Here is a 20,714-nt window from a genome sequence, read left to right as displayed (position 1 = left end):
ATGCATTTTCTGTTACCCACATCCAAAGGACTGCCTTGGAGGATGGAAGACCCGCATTAGCTTTGGAAATGTTCCAGCCTTGAAGTCTCTGCTGTTTATGTCCAGCCCGTACACCACCTCAGCAGAGTAGTTGCTCCCGTTCAGGTCTTGGAGTTCTAAAGTTGCACAGGATACTTGTCTCCTCTGTGACTTAGGTGTTCTGAGTTCTTCATTCTGAAATAAACATCTCAGAGACAGTCCCAGTACCACAGAGAACATGCTTCCTTATCCCATACCCACCAAGGGAGACCAGTCTGTAGTGTGGTGAACCCGCAGGCTGCCTGCTTACAAGGGCCACGCCGCCCTACTTTATGCTCATTGTGTTGTCACAGCATTTTAAATCTTCCCCTTCTGGGACAGACCCCGGTCAGGCAGGTTTCCTGGAAAATTCCACTCGCAACTCCAAGATCCTGTTTTTTTTACATTAAACAGTTTTTGAGGGAATTTACATTTCTTTCCACACTAACTTCTTTTTAAAACTTAGCAGCCTTCCAAGCTGAGAGATGATTTTAAACTTTAGGTGAGTTCTCCAGATAATGATTATGTCTTTGTTGTGTGGGTGATGTGATCAGCTGTGTCAGAGGCCCTGTCCAGCCCAGTCCCTTGGGCCGTGGGGAACTCGGGCTTTGTGTGACCAGAGGGGGTGAGGGACATTGGGTTTGCCAGCCAATAATCGCCATTGAACAGCCCGGCTGTTGCCATTTTACACTCGTAATGACGTATAGTTTAATGACCATTTATTTTGTTTTGCTGTTTGTGGAGCACGTACTGTAGGTTGGGCATTTGGTTATTTCTCATCCTTGTAGTTACCAGCAGGGGAGGTGTTACCCATCTCATACAGGTGAGAAAACGGACTCAGAAAACTTACGGAGCTTGTCCAAGGCAAGCTACCTTTTTGTTGTTGTTTCTTTTTTAAGAAAAATTACTTATTTTTTGGTTACACTGGGTCTTCATTGCTACACTTGGGCTTCCTCTAGTTGCAGAGAGCAGGGACGACTCTCCAGGTGTATGCGTGGGCTTCTCATCGCAGTGGCTTCTCTTATTGAGAAGCACAGGCTCTAGGCACGCGGGCTTTAGTAGTTGTGGTGTACAGGCTTGGTTGCTCTGAGGCTGTGGAATCTTCATGGACCAGAGATCTAACCCATCTCCCCTGCACTGGCAGGTGGATTCTTATCCAGTGTATCCACCAGGGAAGTCCTGTTTCTTTTTTGCTTTTTAGTTTCTTTGCCACACCGTGCAGCATGTGGGATCTAGTTCCTCGAGCAGGGATCGAACCCGTGCCCCCTGCAGTGGAAGTGTGGTGTCTTAACCACTGGACTGCCAGGGAAGTCCCATGAGAGTGAAAGTTGCTGTGTTGTGTCCGACTCTTTGCGACCCCATGGACTATGGGGTCTACAGTCTATGGAATTCTCCAGGCCAGAATACTGAGTGGGTAGCTGTTCCTTCTCCAGGGGATCTTCCCAACCCAGGGATAGAACCCAGGTCTCCTGCAGTGTGGGTGGATTCTTTACCAGCTGAGCCACCAGGGAAGTCCAAAAGCTACCTTTGTTTTTGATAAAGGACTTTGTTGTAGTCACCTTATATCACTATAAACATTGCCAAGATGCTTTGGGCCCTGAGGAGAGATAACTAGTCCTTGTCTCTCAGGCTGTATTGATAAAGTATGGACTATTTCTCCATTTGTTCATTCTGCAAGTTATTTGGGGGCCTGCTATCAAAGCCCTGCACTAGTGACGTGGATAGAGACGTGAAGACAGATGAGGTTCCTGCCTTTGGAGTTTACACTGTAAACAGACAGATGTAACTACAGAGTATGATCATTCTCCTGAAGGAAACCGAAAGGGCAAGTGGGTGACTGAGGAGGACGCCTCGGTGAGGATGCCTCCAAACAGGTGCCATCTGAGCAGAGACTGAGTTTGGGAAGAAGAGTAGCAGCAGCGGGGGAGCAAGTGTGGGGACCCCAAGGCAGGAGTGAGCCTGGTGTCCCTGAGGAACCGAAAGGCTTGCCTGTATTGAATTACAGCTTGAGGCTCTTACAACAGTACTGCTACAAACATTCTTGTATACTTCTTTTAAGAAACACATTTCCGTTGGGTGTATACCTGGAAGTGGAATTGCAAAGCCCCATGTGTGTAAATATGTGTGTTTCCCAAGGGGTGCTGCCAGTTCACTTTTCTGCCAGCAGTGTTAGATTTCCAGTCACTCTGTATCCTTGTCAACACTTGCTAGTGTCTGTCGTTTCCATTTCAGCCATTCCGGTGGGTGTTCGGTGATAACACTCTGTGGTTGTAACCTGTATTTAAGACAGGGAAGAGTTTTTTGAACTGAGAGGTCCTGGACAGTGCCCATATGCCAATGTGAAATCTCCGGTAGAGTTAGAAACCAGGCGCTCAGAGGGGAACGGGCGGCAGGGCAGACAGACTGTTTTTAAGTTTATTTATTTATGGCTGTGCTGGGTCATTACTGTGCGGGCTTTTCTTTAGTTGCAGTGGTTTCTCTGGAAAAAGTGGGCTTCTCTCTAGTGGTGTGCAGGCTTCTCATCGCGGTGGTTTCTCTTGCTGCGAGCACAGGCTCTAGGGCTCGGGGGCCTCAGTAGTTGCGCCTCCTGGGCTCTAGAGCACAGGCTCAGTAGCTGTCACGCACGGGCTTAGTTGCTCCTTGGCATGTGGCATCTTCCCAGATCAGGGATTGAACCTCTGTGTCCTGCGTTGGCAGGTGGAGGGAGTCTTTACCACTGAGCCACCAAGGAAGCCCTGAATTTTTTTTTTTTTTTTGCAGGGGTGGGGTGGAATTGAGAACACTTTTCTTGTGATTTACAGAGTGTGGGCTTTAGGGTCTAAGCGACTTAGGTTCACATTCTGGCTTTACTACTTTCTGGGTATGACCTTTAGGTAAGCAAGTTACTTATATTCTCTGAACCTTGGTTTTCTTACCTGAAAATGGGACTAGCTAACCTACCTTGCCAGACTCTTGTGAGGACCATGAGATAACACCAGGTGCTGCCTACCCGAGCTCAGTGGCTGGAGATGAGACATATTCCTCCAGGGGAGAATGGTGCTTTCTTCTTTACTTCTTAGAACATGTAATTACTTCTACAGTTATTTCAAAGAGGCATGGCTAAGCCATATTGATAGGTTTTTTGTAGCATTTTCTTTCAAAGTCATTGTGGTTGTATATTAATTGCTTTTTAAGGATGATATACAAGATGAAGCAAAGCCCATTCTATATTAATGATGCAGAACATGGGGGTACTTTCCTTTCTACACTTAATCGCATAGATGCTTTTGACAATTCTAGCAATACGGTAGTGATAGCAAGCAAACCACCCTCAAAAAACCGGAGATGATTCTGTAAGGCTTGCAACTAGCCATTTTCTCATTTGCTGTGTCTGAAAGTGAAAGTGTTGGTTGCTTAGATGTGTCTGACTCTCTGCGACCCCGTTGACTGTAGCCCGCCAGGCTCCTCTGTCCATGGCATTCTCCAGGCAAGAATACTGGAGTGACTTGCCATTCTCCTTCTCTGCGGGATCTTCCTGACCCAGGGATCGAACCCCCGTCTCCTGCATCGCAGGTGGATTCTTTACCATCTGAGCAAACAGGGAATCCATGTCAGAAAAGTATGTATTAAAAAAAATAAAAAATACTTCTTTGAGGATGGGGCATTTTAATTAGGTTTTTTTCAAAGGATTTTTACAATGTCTTATATAGTGCGTTCGAGAGGGCTTCCTGGTGGTTCAGCGGTAAAGAATCTGCCTGTCAGTTCAGGAGACACGGGTTCAATCCCTGGGTCAGGAAAATCCCCTGGAGGAGGAAATGAAGACCCACTCTGGTCCTGTTGCCTGGGAAACCCCATGGACAGAGGAGCCTTGTGGGATACGTCTGTGGAGTCGCAAAGAGTTGTACACGACTTAGTGACTAAACAGTGGTGACAACATACAGCAGGTTCACTGTATCTTAATTCCAAGATGTTGCTGTCTGTGTATTGGGATAAAGCCTGTTTTTGCAGAAGTACCTTGGCTCACAGAGCAGTTAACTAAACTCTGAAGAAACTGGATGAGAACCTTGGGGACCTCAAGTGTAGTGACTTGGATTTTGGTGGGTTAGCAAGATGGTTTTGAAGTTGCATTGCAGACTTGGAGATTTTCCTAGGATGCTGACATTCTGACCCTTCTCTCTTCCATGGGAAAGTCCATGGCCACCCCTGATCCCACTTAAAATGATTTGTGTTGGGTGGGCGGGCAAGTGGAGAAGTGATTGTTTTCAAATTACTTAGGATTCTAGGACTTAACAGGGACAAATCACATTATCTGCCTTCTCACCTCTAACTGTGGCTGTACTCAGCCTACCTGGAATAGGTCATTTATCTTACCCTGTTATTAGTACTGTCATTTTCCTGTTCAACAGGGTTTGGTCTACCAAGCTGACAGAACCCCATGTGCCAGCTAGCCACTCTGGCCTCAGACCACAGGGTTCTTCTACGGGAATGGTGCACTTACTTATTCACCCCAGCCCTACAGCTTCCACCTTTTTTACCCTTTAGGCAAATGGGAAGAGGAGAGCCTAGTAGGTTTCAAACAAACTTAGTAAGAGAGCAGTCAAACTATATTTGAAAATTAAATTGCCAAGTCCATTTTTTTTCTGAAGAGGGTGAGGGAAGTTGGGGGAGGAATTTTAAAGCCCTTGGCAAAGGTTAGATGGTAATTTTCTTTGCAGATCAGGAGGAAGTTTGCAGTTCACAGAGGGAAATTGTTCAAAGTTGTCAGTGTAGGGAGAATTCGTTTTGTTTTGTATAGGGGTATAGCTGATTAACTGGAGAAGGAAATGGCAACCCACTCCAGTGTTCTTGCCTGGAGAATCCCAGGGATGGGAAGCCTGATGGGCTGCCGTCTATGGGTCGCTCAGAGTCGGACACGACTGAAGCGACTTAGCAGCAGCAGCAGCAGCATAGTCAATTAACAGTGTTGTGCTAGTTCCAGGTGAACAGCGAAGGGACTCAGCCAACCACATACATGTATCCAGTCAGGGAGAATTCTTTTTTACTTTAATATTTTTGGGGAAAATTCTCTGTACACCCCACAGGTGGTTCCACTTTCTGTCCTTAAGGAACATCATTGGATGCCACATGTGTGTCTCTGTTGAGAGCTGAAGGATGAAACATATTCCCCAGAGAAAAGTGTTTCGTCTGGCAGTGTTAAAATGATAAACCTTGCCTTTCCCTTCCTGAAATAACCCTGGGTATAGTTGTTATTTGGGTTTCCCTGATGGCTCAGCGGTGAAGGATCTGCCTGCCAACGCAGGAGTGTGTGTGTGTGCTCAGGCATGTCTGACTCTTTGGTACCCCGTGGACAGCCCACCAGGGTCTTCTGTCTGTGGAATTTTCCAGGCCACAATACTGGTAGTGGATTGCCATTTCCTCCTCCAGGGAGTCTTCCTGACCCAGGGATCAAACCTGCATCTCTTGAATCTCCTGCATTGGCGAGCGGATTCTTTACCACTAGCGCCACTTGGGATGTAGAAGAAGTGGGTTCGATCCCTGGGTCAGGAAGATTCCCCAGAGGAGGAGATGGCAACCCACTCCAGTATTCTTGCCTGGGAAATCCCATGGACAGTGGAGCCTGGCGAGGTCACAGAGTCCATGGGGAGGTGTCCATGCAGAGCAGTCCATGAGGTTGCAGAGTCGGATGAGACTTAGTGAGTAGACAACAACATCATAGTTGTTATTTGGGCTTATGGCTTTCCATTTTGGCACAACTCTCATTAAGAAATGTGTCTTGGTATTTAAATACACATCACAGAGAGTCGGAGCCTTGTCTGCTAACCTTGGTGAACCTGTTCTGTTAGGCTGGGCTGGCCTCAGTTATTTTTAGTGCTGGAGTCTCTTCTCCCGTGACCCCTTGCCCACACGTCCACATCCCCAGAATGAGGCCACATTCTTCACCCACACATGGGGCCTGTGGAGTAACCACGGGGCAAATTTCACATCTTCCCATAGAACCAGTTCCTTGTAAGTGCAGCCAAATACTGGGACAGGCTGACAGCTTTTTCTTTCAGAGCTGCTCAGAGGAGGCAGTTGAGATTAGAGCCAAAGTTAAGAGGATGAAAATAGTGCTGAGGAAGACAGATCCTCTTGACTCCCAGCTAAGGAAGATTCTTAGCTACTGTACCCAGAGAGCTGAGCTGAGCTATATATATCATGCCTGATGGGGACAGAGTCCCCACGGGGGCAAGGACCTTGTGGAAATCACTTTTGGACTCCCTGGGGCCCAGCACCTCTGGTGCTTCCCAAGCACTTGTGAAAGCACAGGAATTGAAATACTACACAGCTGGCCACCTCTGCACTTTTCCCTCCCAATGGTACCCTACCCAGTGGGGTCTGCCCGTGATGTGGCCAAGTCCTTACCTCTTCCTTTTTTTTTTAATTAATTTTTATTGCAGTATATAGTTGCTTTACAATGTTAGTTTCTGCTGTACAGCAAAGTGAATCAGTTATCTGTATACATATAAGCCCTCTTTGTCACCACTGAGCACTGTGTGCTCTACAGTAAGTTCTTGGTTATCTATCTTATTGTTGTTCGTTCGCTAAGTCGTGTGCGACTCTTTGTGACCCCATGAACTGCATCACACCAGTCTTCGCTGTCCTTCACTGTCTCCCTGAGTTTGCTCAAACTCAAGTCCATTGAGTCAGTGATGCCATCCAACCATCTCATCCTCTCTTGCCCTCTTCTCCTCTTGCCCTCATTCTTTCCCAGCATCAGGGTCTTTTTCAGAGAGTTGGCTCTTTGGCATGAGGTGGCCAAAGTATCTATCTTATGCACAGTATCAATAGTGTATATAAGTCTCAGTCTCTAATTTGTCCCACCCTTTTCCTTCTTCTTGTGGTTAAATATTTCATTCTTCATCTCTCTTTGCTAGTGCTGTCAGCTTAGCTTTGAGCCCATCTGTCTTCACCTCTGCTCCAGTCTCTGGGGAAAGAGGTGACCTTTCTCCTGCCCCGGGGGAATCCACCCCCATGTCTTGGTCACCTTTCTCTCCCTCACGGCCCTTGTTCCCATATTTATTGCCAGCTTCCCTTCCCTTCCTCTGTCAGCTTTGAGTCTTTGTGGGGTTTCCTCTGTGGTCTCTGAATATGTCTGCCTTTCTCTTATCTTGAGACCTGCTGCCTTCTCTCTTCCCTTCACTGTCAAAAGTTTCGAGAGAGAAAAGTTTATCCTTAGAGTCTGGCAACTCCTCACTTCTCACTTGCTTCCCAACCTATGGTTATCCATCAGCTTCTCTCTTCCTAAACGGCTGGGGCATGGAGCACACTCAGTTTCCTAAAAATAGGTTCATCATGTTCCTCTGTGCATTCTACTCTCTGAGTCATTTGCCAGCGTCGAACATTTCTTTTTGAAATTCCAGACAGTCTTCCAGTTCTCCCACCTCTGAGCATGGTTCCTTCCTTTGCGCCGGTTGGTTCTCCGCTGCTTGCGCATTAGATCACATGTTCCTGAGAGCTCTCCCAGGCCGTCCTCTCTTCTGCCCCAGACGGTCTAACCATCTTCCTGCCCCTCTCTGGCTTTTGGTACTTTGCAGTAGGTGAGGATCCCCAGGCCTGTATTTTCAGCGGACGCGGTACATCCGCAGACCCCCACAGGTACTAAAACTCAACTCAGAGTCTTAACCTACCCCTCCTTCCGCAGACGTGCTCCTCCTGAGGGCTGTAGCTCAATCAGGGATTCTACTCTCGCTCCTGCTGTGTCACTCAGAGCCGGTCTCTCTCCCCGCCCCCAGCTCTTCGGTTCATGGCCACATCCTGCTAAGTCTGTCACAGATCTCTGTCCCTTTCTCTTCTGCCCGTATCCTCATATCTTCCTTCCCACCCGCCCCTCACAGATTGGTCCTCCACACTGCTTATTGCTGTAGTGGCCACTCTAAAATACAGGTAAGATCACAAAGCCTCGTGTGGCCTCAACCTTTAATGGTGTCCCGCTACCTATAGGATAAATTCCAGCCTCCTTACCAAGGAATACAAAGTTTTGTGGGTGTTTTTTTTTTTTTGGCTGCTGTGGGTCTTTACTGCTGCACGTGGACTTTCTCTTATTTGCAGAGATCGGGGGCTACTCTCTAGTTGCGGTGCGCGCGGGCTTCTCATTGCGGTGGCTTCTCTTGTTGCGGAGCAGGGGCTCTAGGCACGCAGGCTTCCGTAGTTAAGGGCTTGCGGGCTCCAGAGCGCAAGCGCAGTAGTCGTGGCACATGGGCCCAGTTGCTCTGCGGTAGGTGGGATCATCCTTGACCAGGGCCTGAACCTGCATCCCTTGCATTGGCAGGCAAGTTTTTTAACCACTGGGCCACCAGGGAAGTCCTGGAATACAAGGTTTTGAGTGGCTGCATTTACTTGTTGTACTCTCGTCCATCCCTACCCTTATCTTTGACCCAGCTGAGCATTTTGTAGTTTCTTTCATGTCCTGGTCCATGCTGTTGGTTTTTTTTTTTTTTTTTTTTTGAAAAGTCTTTTTGCTCTTGACTTTCTGGCCCATAATAGTGTTACTGAGCAGGGTTCTTGGTCTCCTTAATAGAAATTGATCAGAGACCAGACAAGAAATCCAAGCAAGGGTTTATTAGGGCCCCTGCTGCCCCAGGAGGCAGTGAGAACAAGCAGCAGGTTGCCTTGCCTGCTTGCTGAGGGGCATGTAGAGCTCTTCCTTCAGTGGGTGCGGGCAGGGAAGGGTGGCTCCTGGGGCTGGCTGGAGGGGTGGTCTGGGTGGTTGCCTGCCTGTTGGGTGGCATTGTGTGCAGAGGGCAGGCTCAGTGCCCTGCTTTTGCCCCCAGCTCTTCAGAAGTGGCTGTGTTGTGTCTTTGGTCTTTTTGTGTCTTGTTGCCCATAATTTGCCTCAACACATGCACAAGGTTATTTTTAATCCCTTACAGTTTTCTTTGTATTTTGTGGTTCGAGGAGATGTTTATCCTGGTGCAGGCATTGCGACAAAGGGTCCCATGTCCCAGCTTGTCTCAATAGGGTCTGTCTTCCCTGGTCACTCCTCCACCCCGGAGGACGGAGCTGATCATTGTTCTCATCTTTGTCACCCTTTCCCTGCTCCCCTCACTCCCCCACCCCCTGGCTTCCCAGGTGGCTCAGTGGGTGAAGAATCCACCTGCAATGCAGGAGATACAGGAGATGTGGGTTTGATTGCTGGGTCGGGAAGATCCCCTGGAGGAGGGCATGGCAACTCACTTGAGTATTTTTGCCTAGAGAACCCCATGGACAGAGGAACCTGGTGGGCTACAGTCCATGGGGTCAGACACTGCTGAAGCGACTGAGCATGCACACACCCCCTTGCACTACACAGACCTCTGTTAAAGCACCCTGAAATTTCAGTGTTTGGTTTTACATTTCTAGTTCCCGAATTAGACATGAACTCCATGAGGGCAGGTGCTCCATCAAAGCACTGGCCCCTCTAAAGGCTGCAGGCACAAATGAGCGGAGGTTCTGACAAGTTTCGTGAACCACCCACAGCCTTGTCTCCAGGCTGTTCTGCTACTCCCCTCCCCACCTCATTCTGTTAATTGACACATCCTGCTGACTCTGTCAGAAATCTGTCCACATTTGGGACAAGCCTGGAAAGCCAAATGGTAATTGTGGTGAAATCAGTGGGTTTAACTTTTTAAAAAACTATTTATTTTTATTTATTTACTTGGCTGTCCCGGGTCTTAGTTGTGACACACGGGATCCTGGATCTTCATTGCGGCATGGGGGATCTAGTTCCCAGGCCAGGGATTGAACCTGGGCCCCCCTGAGTTGGGAATGTGGAGTCTTAGCCACTGTATGACCAGAGAAGTCCCTCTAGGCTTACTTTTTACTTGCTCCTTCCCAGAGAGATTGCAGTGACAGCATTGTTATAATGCTAGTGACAGTCACTGAGGTTCATTTAGTGCCTTACGGACTGAAGAATGTCCAGATGAGAAAAATGAAGCACAGAAAGGCTGCGACTTGTTGGCAGTAGGTAATAGCCCAAGTCTTCTGGTTCCAGGTTTTATGATCTTTGTATTATTCCACACTGTTTCAGATGTTTCCATAAACATCTTTTTTGGGGATGTTTTTTAGGTCTTTTTCTTATATTTTTTAAAGAAGTAATTTTATGTATTTATTTGTATTTTTGGCTGTGCTGGGTCTTTACTGCTGAGCAGGCTTTTTTGCAGTTGTGGCGAACAAGGGCTGCTCTCTAGTTGCTGTTTGGGCTTCTCTCTGCGGGGGCCTGTCTTGTGGACCCCAGGCTCTAGGGTGTGCAGGTCGCTGTGGTTGCAGCTCCCAGGCTCTAGAGCACAGGCTCAGTAGTTGTGTTGCACAGGCTTAGTTGCCCTGAGGCATGTGGGATCTTCCTGGATCAGGGATTGAGTCTGTTTGTCTAGCACTGGCCGGTGGACTCTAACCTCTGAGCCATCAGGGAAGCTCAACAGGTGATTTTTTTTTTTTTTGAAGAGTTATAAACTTCCTCTTTCAAAGGGCTAATACTCTGCTGTTGCTTCCAGTCTCTTGCCAACAAATAACTCGCTTATTTAACTGCTCTTGGCTGCATTATACCATGTGAATTCATAAGGCAGGTTAGGTCCCTGTTTTCTGGGAACTGAGAGTCTTGAGACGAGTGACAGTGAGCCAGAGAGATGTGTTTTTGACGTGCAGGAAGCAGAATGCCTGTGTGGTTAGTTAAGCTTTAAATACTGCATGCGATTCATTCATTCAGGAGTCCTGGTTGAGCCGCCCATCTGCCAGGCACTGCATGACTGTCATGGTCCCTGCTCTCAGGGTCACAGGCAGGCAGCTGAGACAGGTGTTAATGGGATATGCCTACAGAAATGAATGCATGTGTTGGAGGCAGTGTTAGGAAGCTGGAAAGACTCTGGAGTAATCATGAGGTTGAAGGTCATATCTGCGTGAACCAGGAAGCTCCTTCACTGTGCTCGGCCTTCCTCTTTTCCTCTTAAAAAATAACTAAGGTGGAACCAGTGGCTTCTTAGTTCTTCCAGCTCACTACGGTCTTTGAACTCCAAGCTAACAAAGGCACTTTGAGTGAGTAAGGAGGCAGAGCTGAAAGTACCATTCTTTTGTGTGAGCTGATTATGAATACGCTACATGTTTCATTCATTATCCCCTTGAGCGTATCCCCTACAAGGTCACCCTGACTGCCTCGGTCTACTGAGAACAGCACATCTTACTTTATCACAGCAGCACTTGGCATTTTAGTGGAACCCCTTGTAGTGTTTAGTTTATTCTGACATTTGAGAGAGTGGATCCTCTTTGTTCGGTGATCTCAAAAAAAAGCATCAACCCCCTTGCCCCTAATTCCTATATTTGATACTTAGAATGGGAATAATAACCCAAAAGTTCTTAAGGAGTCCACAGAGGCACTGATTCAGCAAGGAAGCCAATATCTGTGGAGCGTCTGCTGTGTGCACAGGACTGATGTGAATAAGTGGTCCCTGTGGCACCCCACTCCAGCACTCTTGCCTGGAAAATCCCATGGACGGAGGAGCCTGATGGGCCGAGGTCCATGGGTCGCTAAGAGTCGGACACAACTGAGCGACTTCACTTCCACTTTTCACTTTCATGCATTGGAGAAGGAAATGGCAACCCACTCCAGTGTTCTTGCCTGGAGAATCCCAGGATGGGGAGCCTGGTGGGCTTCCGTCTATGGGGTCGCACAGAGTCGGACATGACTGAAACGACTTAGCAGCAGCAGCAGCAGCCCTCAAAGACTGGATGGCCTAGGTGTAGAAAAAAGCATAAGTATTGCAGGTATTACAGGTGCCGTGGTAGAAGCTGATGTCAAGTCGGAGGTACACATGTAAGAGCTGTCAGCGAGTTCTGCAGGGAGCACCGTAATACAGGGAAAAGAACGTTAGGTTGAGGGTCAGAAGAACTGGGTTTTCCGAATCTCAGTTCTCTGTAATTAGGTATGACGTTGATTCCTTTGAGCCTGGGTTGCCTCATCTAAGTAAAGGAAATACTGATCCCTCCGCCCCATGTCAGTCTGAGTGTGGAAATGTAGGATAGAGTTCTTTCTGCCTGAGCTCTAGGGGCAAGGTTATGTTCCTGAATGACAGAGCTGTCAGGCCACGTGTAATTGCTAAGACAAAAGATGTTATTTGAAGTAAAGATCTCAGATGAAACCCAAAGAAACATCAGCACCCTTTCAAAGGTAGCAGGTCGGCTCGGCCACTCGAGCTGGCCTGTCCTGGCGGCAGCTGTCTGTGCGTGCCCTTTACTGGAAGGGCAGCCGGGGGAGGTGCGGATGTGGCCCCTGAAAGCCCGTCCTCACCTTGCCTCTGGCGGCAGGTGTAGACCTATATGGCGGTTCACCTGTGCCCGCGGGGGTGGGAACCCAGTTGAGGTGTGTCTTTTTAATTCTGACCTTTCTCCCCTTTCTTCCTTGCATCAGATCTTATCATGTGGGCAACCTGCTGCAACTGGTTCTGCCTGGATGGACAGCCTGAGGAGGCCTCACCGCCCCAGGGAGCCAGGACACAGGCCTATTCCAACCCTGGGTACAGCTCCTTCCCTTCTCCCACGGGCTCAGAACCAAGCTGCAAGGCGTGTGGGACTCACTTCGCAAGCATGGCCAGGAAGGTGAGTGTCGACTTCTGGGCCTGCTCAGCCAGTGTAGCCACGGGTCCTCGGGCAGGCCTTCCCTCCTTGATGCCTGCCCTTCCCTTTGCCGGTGCAGAGCTGGCAACCCAGACCCGACCTGTCCTTCCACACGAGTATCAGAACTAACTAAGCAGGGGACGTCCCTAGTGGTCCAGTGGTGAAGACTGCGCTTCCAGTGCAGGGGGTGTGGGCTTGATGCCTGGTTGGGGCACTAAGGGCTTCCCTGGCTGGTGGCTCAGCTGGTAAAGAATCCGCCTGCAATATGGGAGACCTGAGTTCGATTCCTGGGTTGTGAAGATCCCCTGGAGAAGTGAATGGCTGCCCACTCCAGTATTCTGGCCTGGAGAATTCCATGGACTGTATAGTCCATGGGGTTGCAAAGAGTCAGCACTAAGATCCAAACTGAGTTGGAGCTAAGTTGAAACTTGCAAAGAGTTGGAACTAAGATCCAACATGCTGCAAGGTATGGCTAAACAACCTCCCTAAAAAAAACTAACCAAGCAAAAGCAAAGCATCTCGGCAGAGATTTGGACACAGCTAGATCTGAATTCCGGAGAAGACGATGGCACCCTATTTCAGTACTCTTGCCTGGAAAATCCCATGGACAGAGGAGCCTGGTAGGCTGCAGTCCATGGGGTCCCAAAGAGTCAGACATGACTGAAGCGACTTAGCAGCAGCAGCAGCAGCAGCAGCAGATCTGAATTCAGATAGCAGCTTGGCCACTTCCTAGCTGTATGACTTCACCTCTTGAGATTCATTTCCCAACTCTGAAGTGGGGATATCATCAGTTCAGTTCAGTTCAGTTCAGTCGCTCAGTCATGTCCAACTCTTTGTGACCCCATGAATTGCAGCACGCCAGGCCTCCCTGTCCATCACCATCTCCTGCAGTTCACTCAAACTCATGTGCATTGAGTTGGTGATGCCATCCAGCCATCTCATCCTCTGTCGTCCCCTTCTCCTCCTGCCCCCAATCCCTCCCAGCATCAGAGTCTATTCCAATGAGTCAACTCTTCGCATGAGGTGGCCAAAGTACTGGAATTTCATCTTTAGCATCATTCCTTCCAAAGAGCACCCAGGGCTGATCTTCTTCAGAATGGACTGATTGGATCTCCTTGCAGTCCAAGGGACTCTCAAGAGTCTTCTCCAACACCACAGTTCAAAAGCATTAATTCTTCGGCACTCAGCGTTCTTCACAGTCCAACTCTCGCATCCATATGTGACCACTGGAAAAACCATAGCCTTGACTAGATGGACCTTTGTTGACAAAGTAATGTCTCTGCTTTTCAATATACCATATAGGTTGGTCACAACTTTTCTTCCAAGGAGTAGGCGTCTTTTAATTTCAAGGCTGCAGTCACCATCTGCAGTGATTTTGGAGCCCCCCAAAATAAAGTCTGACACTGTTTCCACTGTTTCCCCATCTATTTCCCTGAAGTGATGGGACCGGATGCCATCATAGTTGTATGTAAATCACATCTCACAGTGTCCTGGGAATAAAGTGAGCTAAGCTGTTCAGGGGGCCCGGCGCGATGCTTGGGGTGCAGCAGGTACTTGCTGTTCCTTCATTAAATGCCGTGGTAAAAAGCCTGACTCTAGATGAACTTGTTCTTTTAATTGAGGGCAGTGTCAGGAACATCTCAGATACATCAGGACCCTGACAAGGTGAAGACTGGAGCTTATTTATTTACTGTAGCCATATTATTTAAAATGCATGTTAGCGGTTTCCAGAGTAGTGGGCAGGAAGTGAGATTGCTGGCTGGGCCGATGATATGCATGGGTGTGCACTTCCCCTCTGTCTGGGCAAGCACGCTGGGGGGCTGAAGGCCCTGACCTGGGAAAAACTCTACAGAATGAGAACTGTGCAGCCCAGGAGGTGATGTTCCAGTGACGATAATGGGAGATTTGAGAGGAAAAAATACTTTCTAAACCATCTGCTGTATGCCAGGGACTATTTTAAGTGATTTGTAGAGTTTTGGTTTCATTTAATCCTCACAGGACCTCTATGATGTAGATTTTTTGTTTTGGGTTTCTTTTTGCCGTGCCACATGGAATTTGGGATCTTAATTCTCTGCCTGAGGATTGAATCTGCACTCGCTGCATTGGAAGCGCAGAGTCTTAACCATTGGACCCCCAGGGACATTCTTTGATGTAGGTTTCAGGGGCCCTGACCTCCCACTTTACATATGAGAAACTAAGGCTTAAAGTTTAACAGTAAAAGGAAACTGTATCTGTCAAGTTCCTGACAAATATCTTAGACATGAAGATACTCATTCTTTCCCCTCTGCGTAGGTAGTGCCCCACAACTGCATGGTTATTAAAAGGCAGAGCCAGGATTCAAACATATGTCTCTGACTCTCAAGTCCTCCCCATGAAGAGAGCGTGTCAGACTTTCTGCAGCTCGCAGTGTTGACCAGCCACCCCTCTGTGCCTGTGAGGTGCTGGAGGATGGGCAGTTTGCCTCGCAGGCTGCATTTTGCCTGTACCTCACTGCCACGCGGGGAAGGGGAGCACACAGCCAAGCTCTGCTGTGATTTGCTCGGCTACCCCAGTCACTTAGAACTCAGCGGGAGAGGCTGCCAAAGCCAGGTGGCTGTGGCTCTGTGGGCAGGGGCGCCCCTCTTACACGTGAACTGAGGGGTTCAGTCCGAAAATGGAGACTGAGGTGGAGAGCAGGAGGAACTCGGGGCCATGCGGTCTCAGTGCTGCTGGGGGTGGAGACAGTGGGTGGACTAAGCATCGGAGGTGATGGAAGGAGGGCTGTGGGGTCCTGTTCCTGGCACCAAGCTAGGCATTTCAGATGCGTGGTGTCCCTGCATCCTTACACCACCCTGTAACGTACATGCTACTGTTATGTCTTCCTATTTAACAGATGAAGAAATTGTCCTCCTTATCTAAATCAGTCATTTCAAGGACTCCATAAGCACATCAGGAGTCTGTTGGATGGTCAGAGCACGTGCATCTCTACATTGTGAGCAATGCTAGGAACAACCAGTAGAAGTGGCAAAGTAACTGGCAAGAAAGGAATAGGGAAAACCCTTGTCTGAATGAAGCAGCATGGGAAATTCCCTGGTGGTGCAGTGGTTAGGACTCTGCACTTTCCCATTCACTCCCTGGTTGGGGAACTAAAATCCTGCAAGCCATGCAGCACAGACAAAAAAAAAAGAAAAGCAGCAGCATGAATTTGCAGTAGGTTTGACACCCCCCCTTTCGTTTTTTTTAAAGTCAGTTATACTCTGGAGTGGAAATGGAGAGAAAGCACAGATAAGTGGTGGTAACTTGGGAGCTTATCTGAGAGAATAACATTGAAACATACATTACCATATGTAAAACAGGTCAGCATTGGGAGTTTGACGCGTGACTCAGGGCTGCCAAAGCTGGTGCTCTGTGACAGCCTGGAGGGTTGGGGTGTAGAAGGGCGGGGGTACAGGATGGAGAGACAAATGTATGCCTGTGGCTGATTCATACTGAGGGACGGTAAAAAGTCACAGTGTTGTGAAGTAATTATCCTCCAATTTAAAAAAACAAACAAACTTGGGAGAATCAGGAGATCTAGCACATTTTTGACCTTGGTCAGCCAGAAGAGAGAAAGTGGATGGATGGGGGAACCGACCCCAGAAGAAAGAGGGATGGTTGGGTGGGGATGGGAAGGTGCTTTATTTTCTTCATAGCGGTTTTCACTACCCAACATACATGTGTTTGTGGATTGCCTGTCTTCTCAGATGGTACAGAGTAAGGGATTCTGTCGGTTTTGCCCACAAGTTTTTCCCAGTGTCTGTCTAGACTGATATGGGAGGTGGGCAATACAGTTTTTCAAATGAATGAATGAATGACTGGACTGTTGAGAAGAATTTGCAAAAGAGGAAGTAGATCAGAGAGTTTCTACTTTTCATCACTCTACGGCTGGCATTTCCAACGTTGAAGAGTTTCACTGAGGGCCCGGTTCTGTCCCAGCAGCGTGCTAGCAGCTAGAGGTCATGCTTTGTGGAGAGAGGGCCAAGACATAGGGCGTTCCCCTGGGGAGCTTACTGTCTGGTTAAGGAGGCCCCCATTTACAAAGAACGAACGAGAGTCAGTTGCATAAGTTAAGTATTAGGTCACCCGGCACTGTTGGTAAATGGATCATTCTAGTCACGAGGGAGGCTTGTTGATTGGCACCAGTGGCCGAGGTAAAAGCACCAGAGGTGGAGCAGATGCAGGCTGGACCTGGGAAGAGTGCACGGCCTGTTCCAGGGTGCAGGGGACTGGGGAGTGAGGGCAGCAGCGTTGGGCTTCCACAGGAAGGAAGGAGCCTGTAGCCACCAGGCCACAGGGAGGCACTGAAGGGTTCTGAACAAAGCAGCAGCCTGGTTGACCCTGTTTCAGGGAGTGGACATGGCTTCACGAGGAGGGTGGTTTGCTGGAGCCGTAGGAGAGGCACTGAGGCAGCTCTTGCACACCAGCGGGAAGTGCCCAGAGCCTGGTCTGGGGGAGGCTGAGACTGGTCCAGGCAGCTTCGATCTGGTGACCAGCTCTTTGTGCCAGAACCCTGTGAAGGAGTGGCTGTCAACCCATTTTACAGATGAGAAAGAAGAGACTCGGACACAAAAGGCACTTTAGCTACTAAGATACAAGGGCACACGACTGACGAAGACGGATGAAATGGAGGAGGAGAAGGTCAAACTGAAGAAGGCAGGGTATCAGTCTGACTAAAATAAGGCGTGACACTGAGTAAAATAAGGAACTCCAGGGACTTCTCTGGTGGCTCAGCAGTTAAGACTTTGCGCTTCCACTGCAGGGGGTGTGGGTTCGAGCCCAAGTGGGTGAACTAAGATTCTGCAAGCTGCCTGGCGTGGCCAAAATTAAAAAATAAAGTAATTTTTTTCTTATTTAGTGAAAAATAGATTATTCAGTGTGTGTTAGGCGTTGCCTGGGCTGGAAAGGTAAAGACGAAGAGAGTCATCCCTCCACAGTAGGGAGCTCGAAGGCTGACAGGGAGATGAGGGCAAAGGCGCAGCTGTGTGAGGAGGCGGGAAGAAAGCTTCTGTACCAAGAAGAAGAACTTTTTAAAAAAATTGTTTATTTTTAGTTGTGCTGGTTCTTTGTTGCTGCGATTGGGCTTTCTTTAGTTGCGGTGAGTGGGGGCTACCTACCCTAGTTGCGTTGCTCGGGCTCCTCTTGTTGCGGAGCACAGACTCTAGAGTGCAGGCTCAGTAGTTGACAGCACATGGGCTCAGTAGATGCTTCGCTGCATGTGGAATCTTCCTGGAGCAGGGATCGAACCTGTGTCTCCTGCATTGGCAGGCAGATTCTCAACCTCTGGACCAACAGGCAAGTCCCAAGAAGAGCTTCTGTAGGGGGAAACAAAGTTCCATTTGGAAGATAAAAGATGGTTATTGGTACAATATTTGCTTGCCACGAGGGGACGAATTAATTTTGTGTAATTCACAGTGAATTCTGTGAATGTTAAGGATGTTTTCTCCTACGAGAGTTTTTCACTTGTAATTTCATGCTTAAGTGGATTGGCATCTTATCTCAAGGGTTTGGCATTTAACAGCTGCAAGCTTTCAAAATGTCTTTTCTTGAAGTGGTTGAATTGAAATGATGACATGGATCCTCCTGTCTCTTTTTCCTTCTTCATTGTGGTCAGTATTTGCTGAATGCTCACTGGTACAAAGCCCAGTGAGCACTAAGGACTTTATAAGAGAGGATGTGAAAAATATGGAGCCCTGGCTTCCTGGAGCTTCCAGTTTCGGAAATTGCAGGACAGGACTGGCTGGAAGCGATATATCCTGTCTGTGCTGGTGATACCTGCATGCAGCCCTGACGGTTTTGGAGGGGGTTTGGCGCCTAGCCTCTTTAGTTGACCAACTGGAGAAAGGGGAGGATAGGGTGGCCTGGCAGGAAGGTTGTGTTTTTAGACATGGAAGAGATAATCAAGTCTCAGAGTAGAAAGAGGGGGTGGCTCCTCGGTCTTGGCCCAAGGGGAAGGGAACTAGAGGTGACTGTTAATGTGTGGGGTGCCTACCTCATGCTGAGGTTCGCTGTGCATTAGCTCATGCAGTACCTGAGTAGTCCTTCGAGGCAGGCTGAGCATCCGACTTTTAGTTTACTTGTGTATTTATTATTTGGGGCTGTGCTGGGTCTGCGCTGCTGCGAGGGCTTTTCCCTAGTTGCGGTGCACGGCTTCTCATGGCGTGGCTCCTCTTGTGGACCTCGGGCTCTAGGGCCTGAGGGTTGGCTGCGGCTCCCTGGCTCTAGAGCGCAGGCTCAGTACGTGTAGGCACACAGGCTTAGTGGTTCCGCGGCACGTGGGATCTCCCTGGACCAGGGATCGAACCTGTGTCTCTGGCATCGGCAGGCAGATTCTTGGCCACTGAGCAGTCCTGAGCACCCGACTTTGCAGATGAGCATCTGATGCTCTGGGAAGCTGTCTGTTGTGCACAAGTTCCCCCAGCGGGGACGCAGCCAGCCAGGACTTAATCCTAGCATGTCCCTGCTGCCCTTTCCCTCCCAGGAGGGGCTGCCTCTGGGCAGGACGGCAGGAGGAGGGCTGAGAACGTCGGCCTGGCCTGTGCCAGGGAACGGGGCTGGGGTGGGGGGTAGCAGAGGAAGGGTGGGGTGGCAGGGGGAGCCACACGCCGGCACCTGTGCTGGCCCCCCGTGCTCTGGGTGTCTCTGCGGGCACCCAGGCTCCCCTAGGTCATCTTTCTTGCCACCTTGCTACTCAGTGTGTGCCATTTGCTGGAATTTATACTTAGGTGTTTCCTTTACTTGTTCTGCCAGCGTTTGTTGACAGCTGCCTTTTCCTTCTCCTTTGTTCTCTCCTGACTCTTCAAATTGGGGTTTTAGCCTCAAGCGAGCACTGGCTTACTGCTTCCTGTCGGGTGTGTTTCAGATGCGGGGACTTCAGAGCCCCTGGGGCTTGCAGAGGAGCCGGGTGGGTTGCTGTCTTTGCTTTCTGATCTGGTATCCAGTACACTGTACACCGTAGAAGGCTGTTGTTTAGATCTGGCTGATGGAGCAACTCAGGGCTGTTCAGTTGTGTCAAGCTAGGTCTTGTCAAAACTGTACCGATGTAAGCAATGTTCCACGTCAGGACCTACAGCTTTATGACATGGAAGCCTTGTAATTTCACTGTATCATCCTAAACACATCTCATCACCCACTAGAAAAGCTTTAGATCTGACCAAACCCCCCAAATACCCCAAAACATCTCCTTTTCATCTGAGTGGCGACTGGTCCCAGAACTGTTCTAAAGCGTGTGCAGCCGTGTGAACATTGTACTGTGTGGTTATCACTGTGTGGAGAGTGAGGGAGCTTGACATGTGTCCTTCCAAGTGTCAGCAGTCACAGCGTTATGTTCGCTTCCCTTTACTGCTCGAATGACACTTGCTACTAAGTCGCTTCAGTCGTGTCCGACTCTGTGTGACCCCACAGATGGCAGCCCATCAGGCTCCACTGTCCCTGGGATTCTCCAGGCAAGAACACTGGAGTGGGTTGCCATTTCCTTCTCCAATGCATGAAAGTGAAAAGTGGAAGTGAAGTCGCTCAGTCGTGTCCGACTCTTAGCGACCCCATGGACTGCAGCCCACCAGGCCCCTCCGTCCGTGGGATTCTCCAATACTGGAGTGGGGTGCCATGGCCTTCTCTGAATGACACTTAGAAAAGACTAAATATAACCCCCTCCGCTCTGCAGACTTCTCCTTCAGCACCACACCACAGGGGCTGTGATTTCGACTGGGAATCTGAGTCTCCTGGGCATTCTTGTTTGCTTGAACAGCTTTCTATACTTAGAAAAGAGGGGGAAGAAAGATTTAGGTTAATGCTGAAGTCACCCCAGGATGAAAAGTTGTTAATTTTTCTAAAGGATTAGTGAGCACCCCTCCAGGACCAGCGCTGGGGGCTCAGGGCTCACCCCTGTGGTGGTGTGTGGCCCGCTCGTGGCCGGAATAGGGCTCATCAGATGTCCCTGCGCTTGCTCAGCCTCCGGGCCGAGGGGCCAGGAGCTGCCTCCTGGGGGCTGAGCACGCCCTTGTGCCCTGTGTTGTTCGCAATCCCGGGAGTAGCTGCTGCCA

General features: G+C 49.1%; 1 protein-coding gene across 4 annotated transcripts in view; it reads left to right on the top strand.

Annotated features, from left to right (window-relative positions):
• The window catches only part of RFFL (ring finger and FYVE like domain containing E3 ubiquitin protein ligase), a 77,358-nt gene that overhangs the window by 40,695 nt on the left and 15,949 nt on the right, over positions 1–20,714 (top strand). For all 4 annotated transcript variants that reach the window (XM_070390462.1, XM_070390459.1, XM_070390461.1 and 1 more), the window contains exon 2: positions 12,452–12,639. In XM_070390462.1, the coding sequence (XP_070246563.1) occupies positions 12,460–12,639 (180 nt within the window). In that variant the 5' untranslated portion in view covers positions 12,452–12,459. The remainder of the gene's footprint in view (positions 1–12,451; positions 12,640–20,714) is intronic.

This window comes from Bos mutus, chromosome 19 (genome assembly GCF_027580195.1).
Source record: "Bos mutus isolate GX-2022 chromosome 19, NWIPB_WYAK_1.1, whole genome shotgun sequence".
Lineage (NCBI taxonomy): Eukaryota > Metazoa > Chordata > Mammalia > Artiodactyla > Bovidae > Bos > Bos mutus.
Note: the sequence above shows the minus strand (reverse complement) of the source record. Positions and strands in the feature narration are given on the sequence as shown.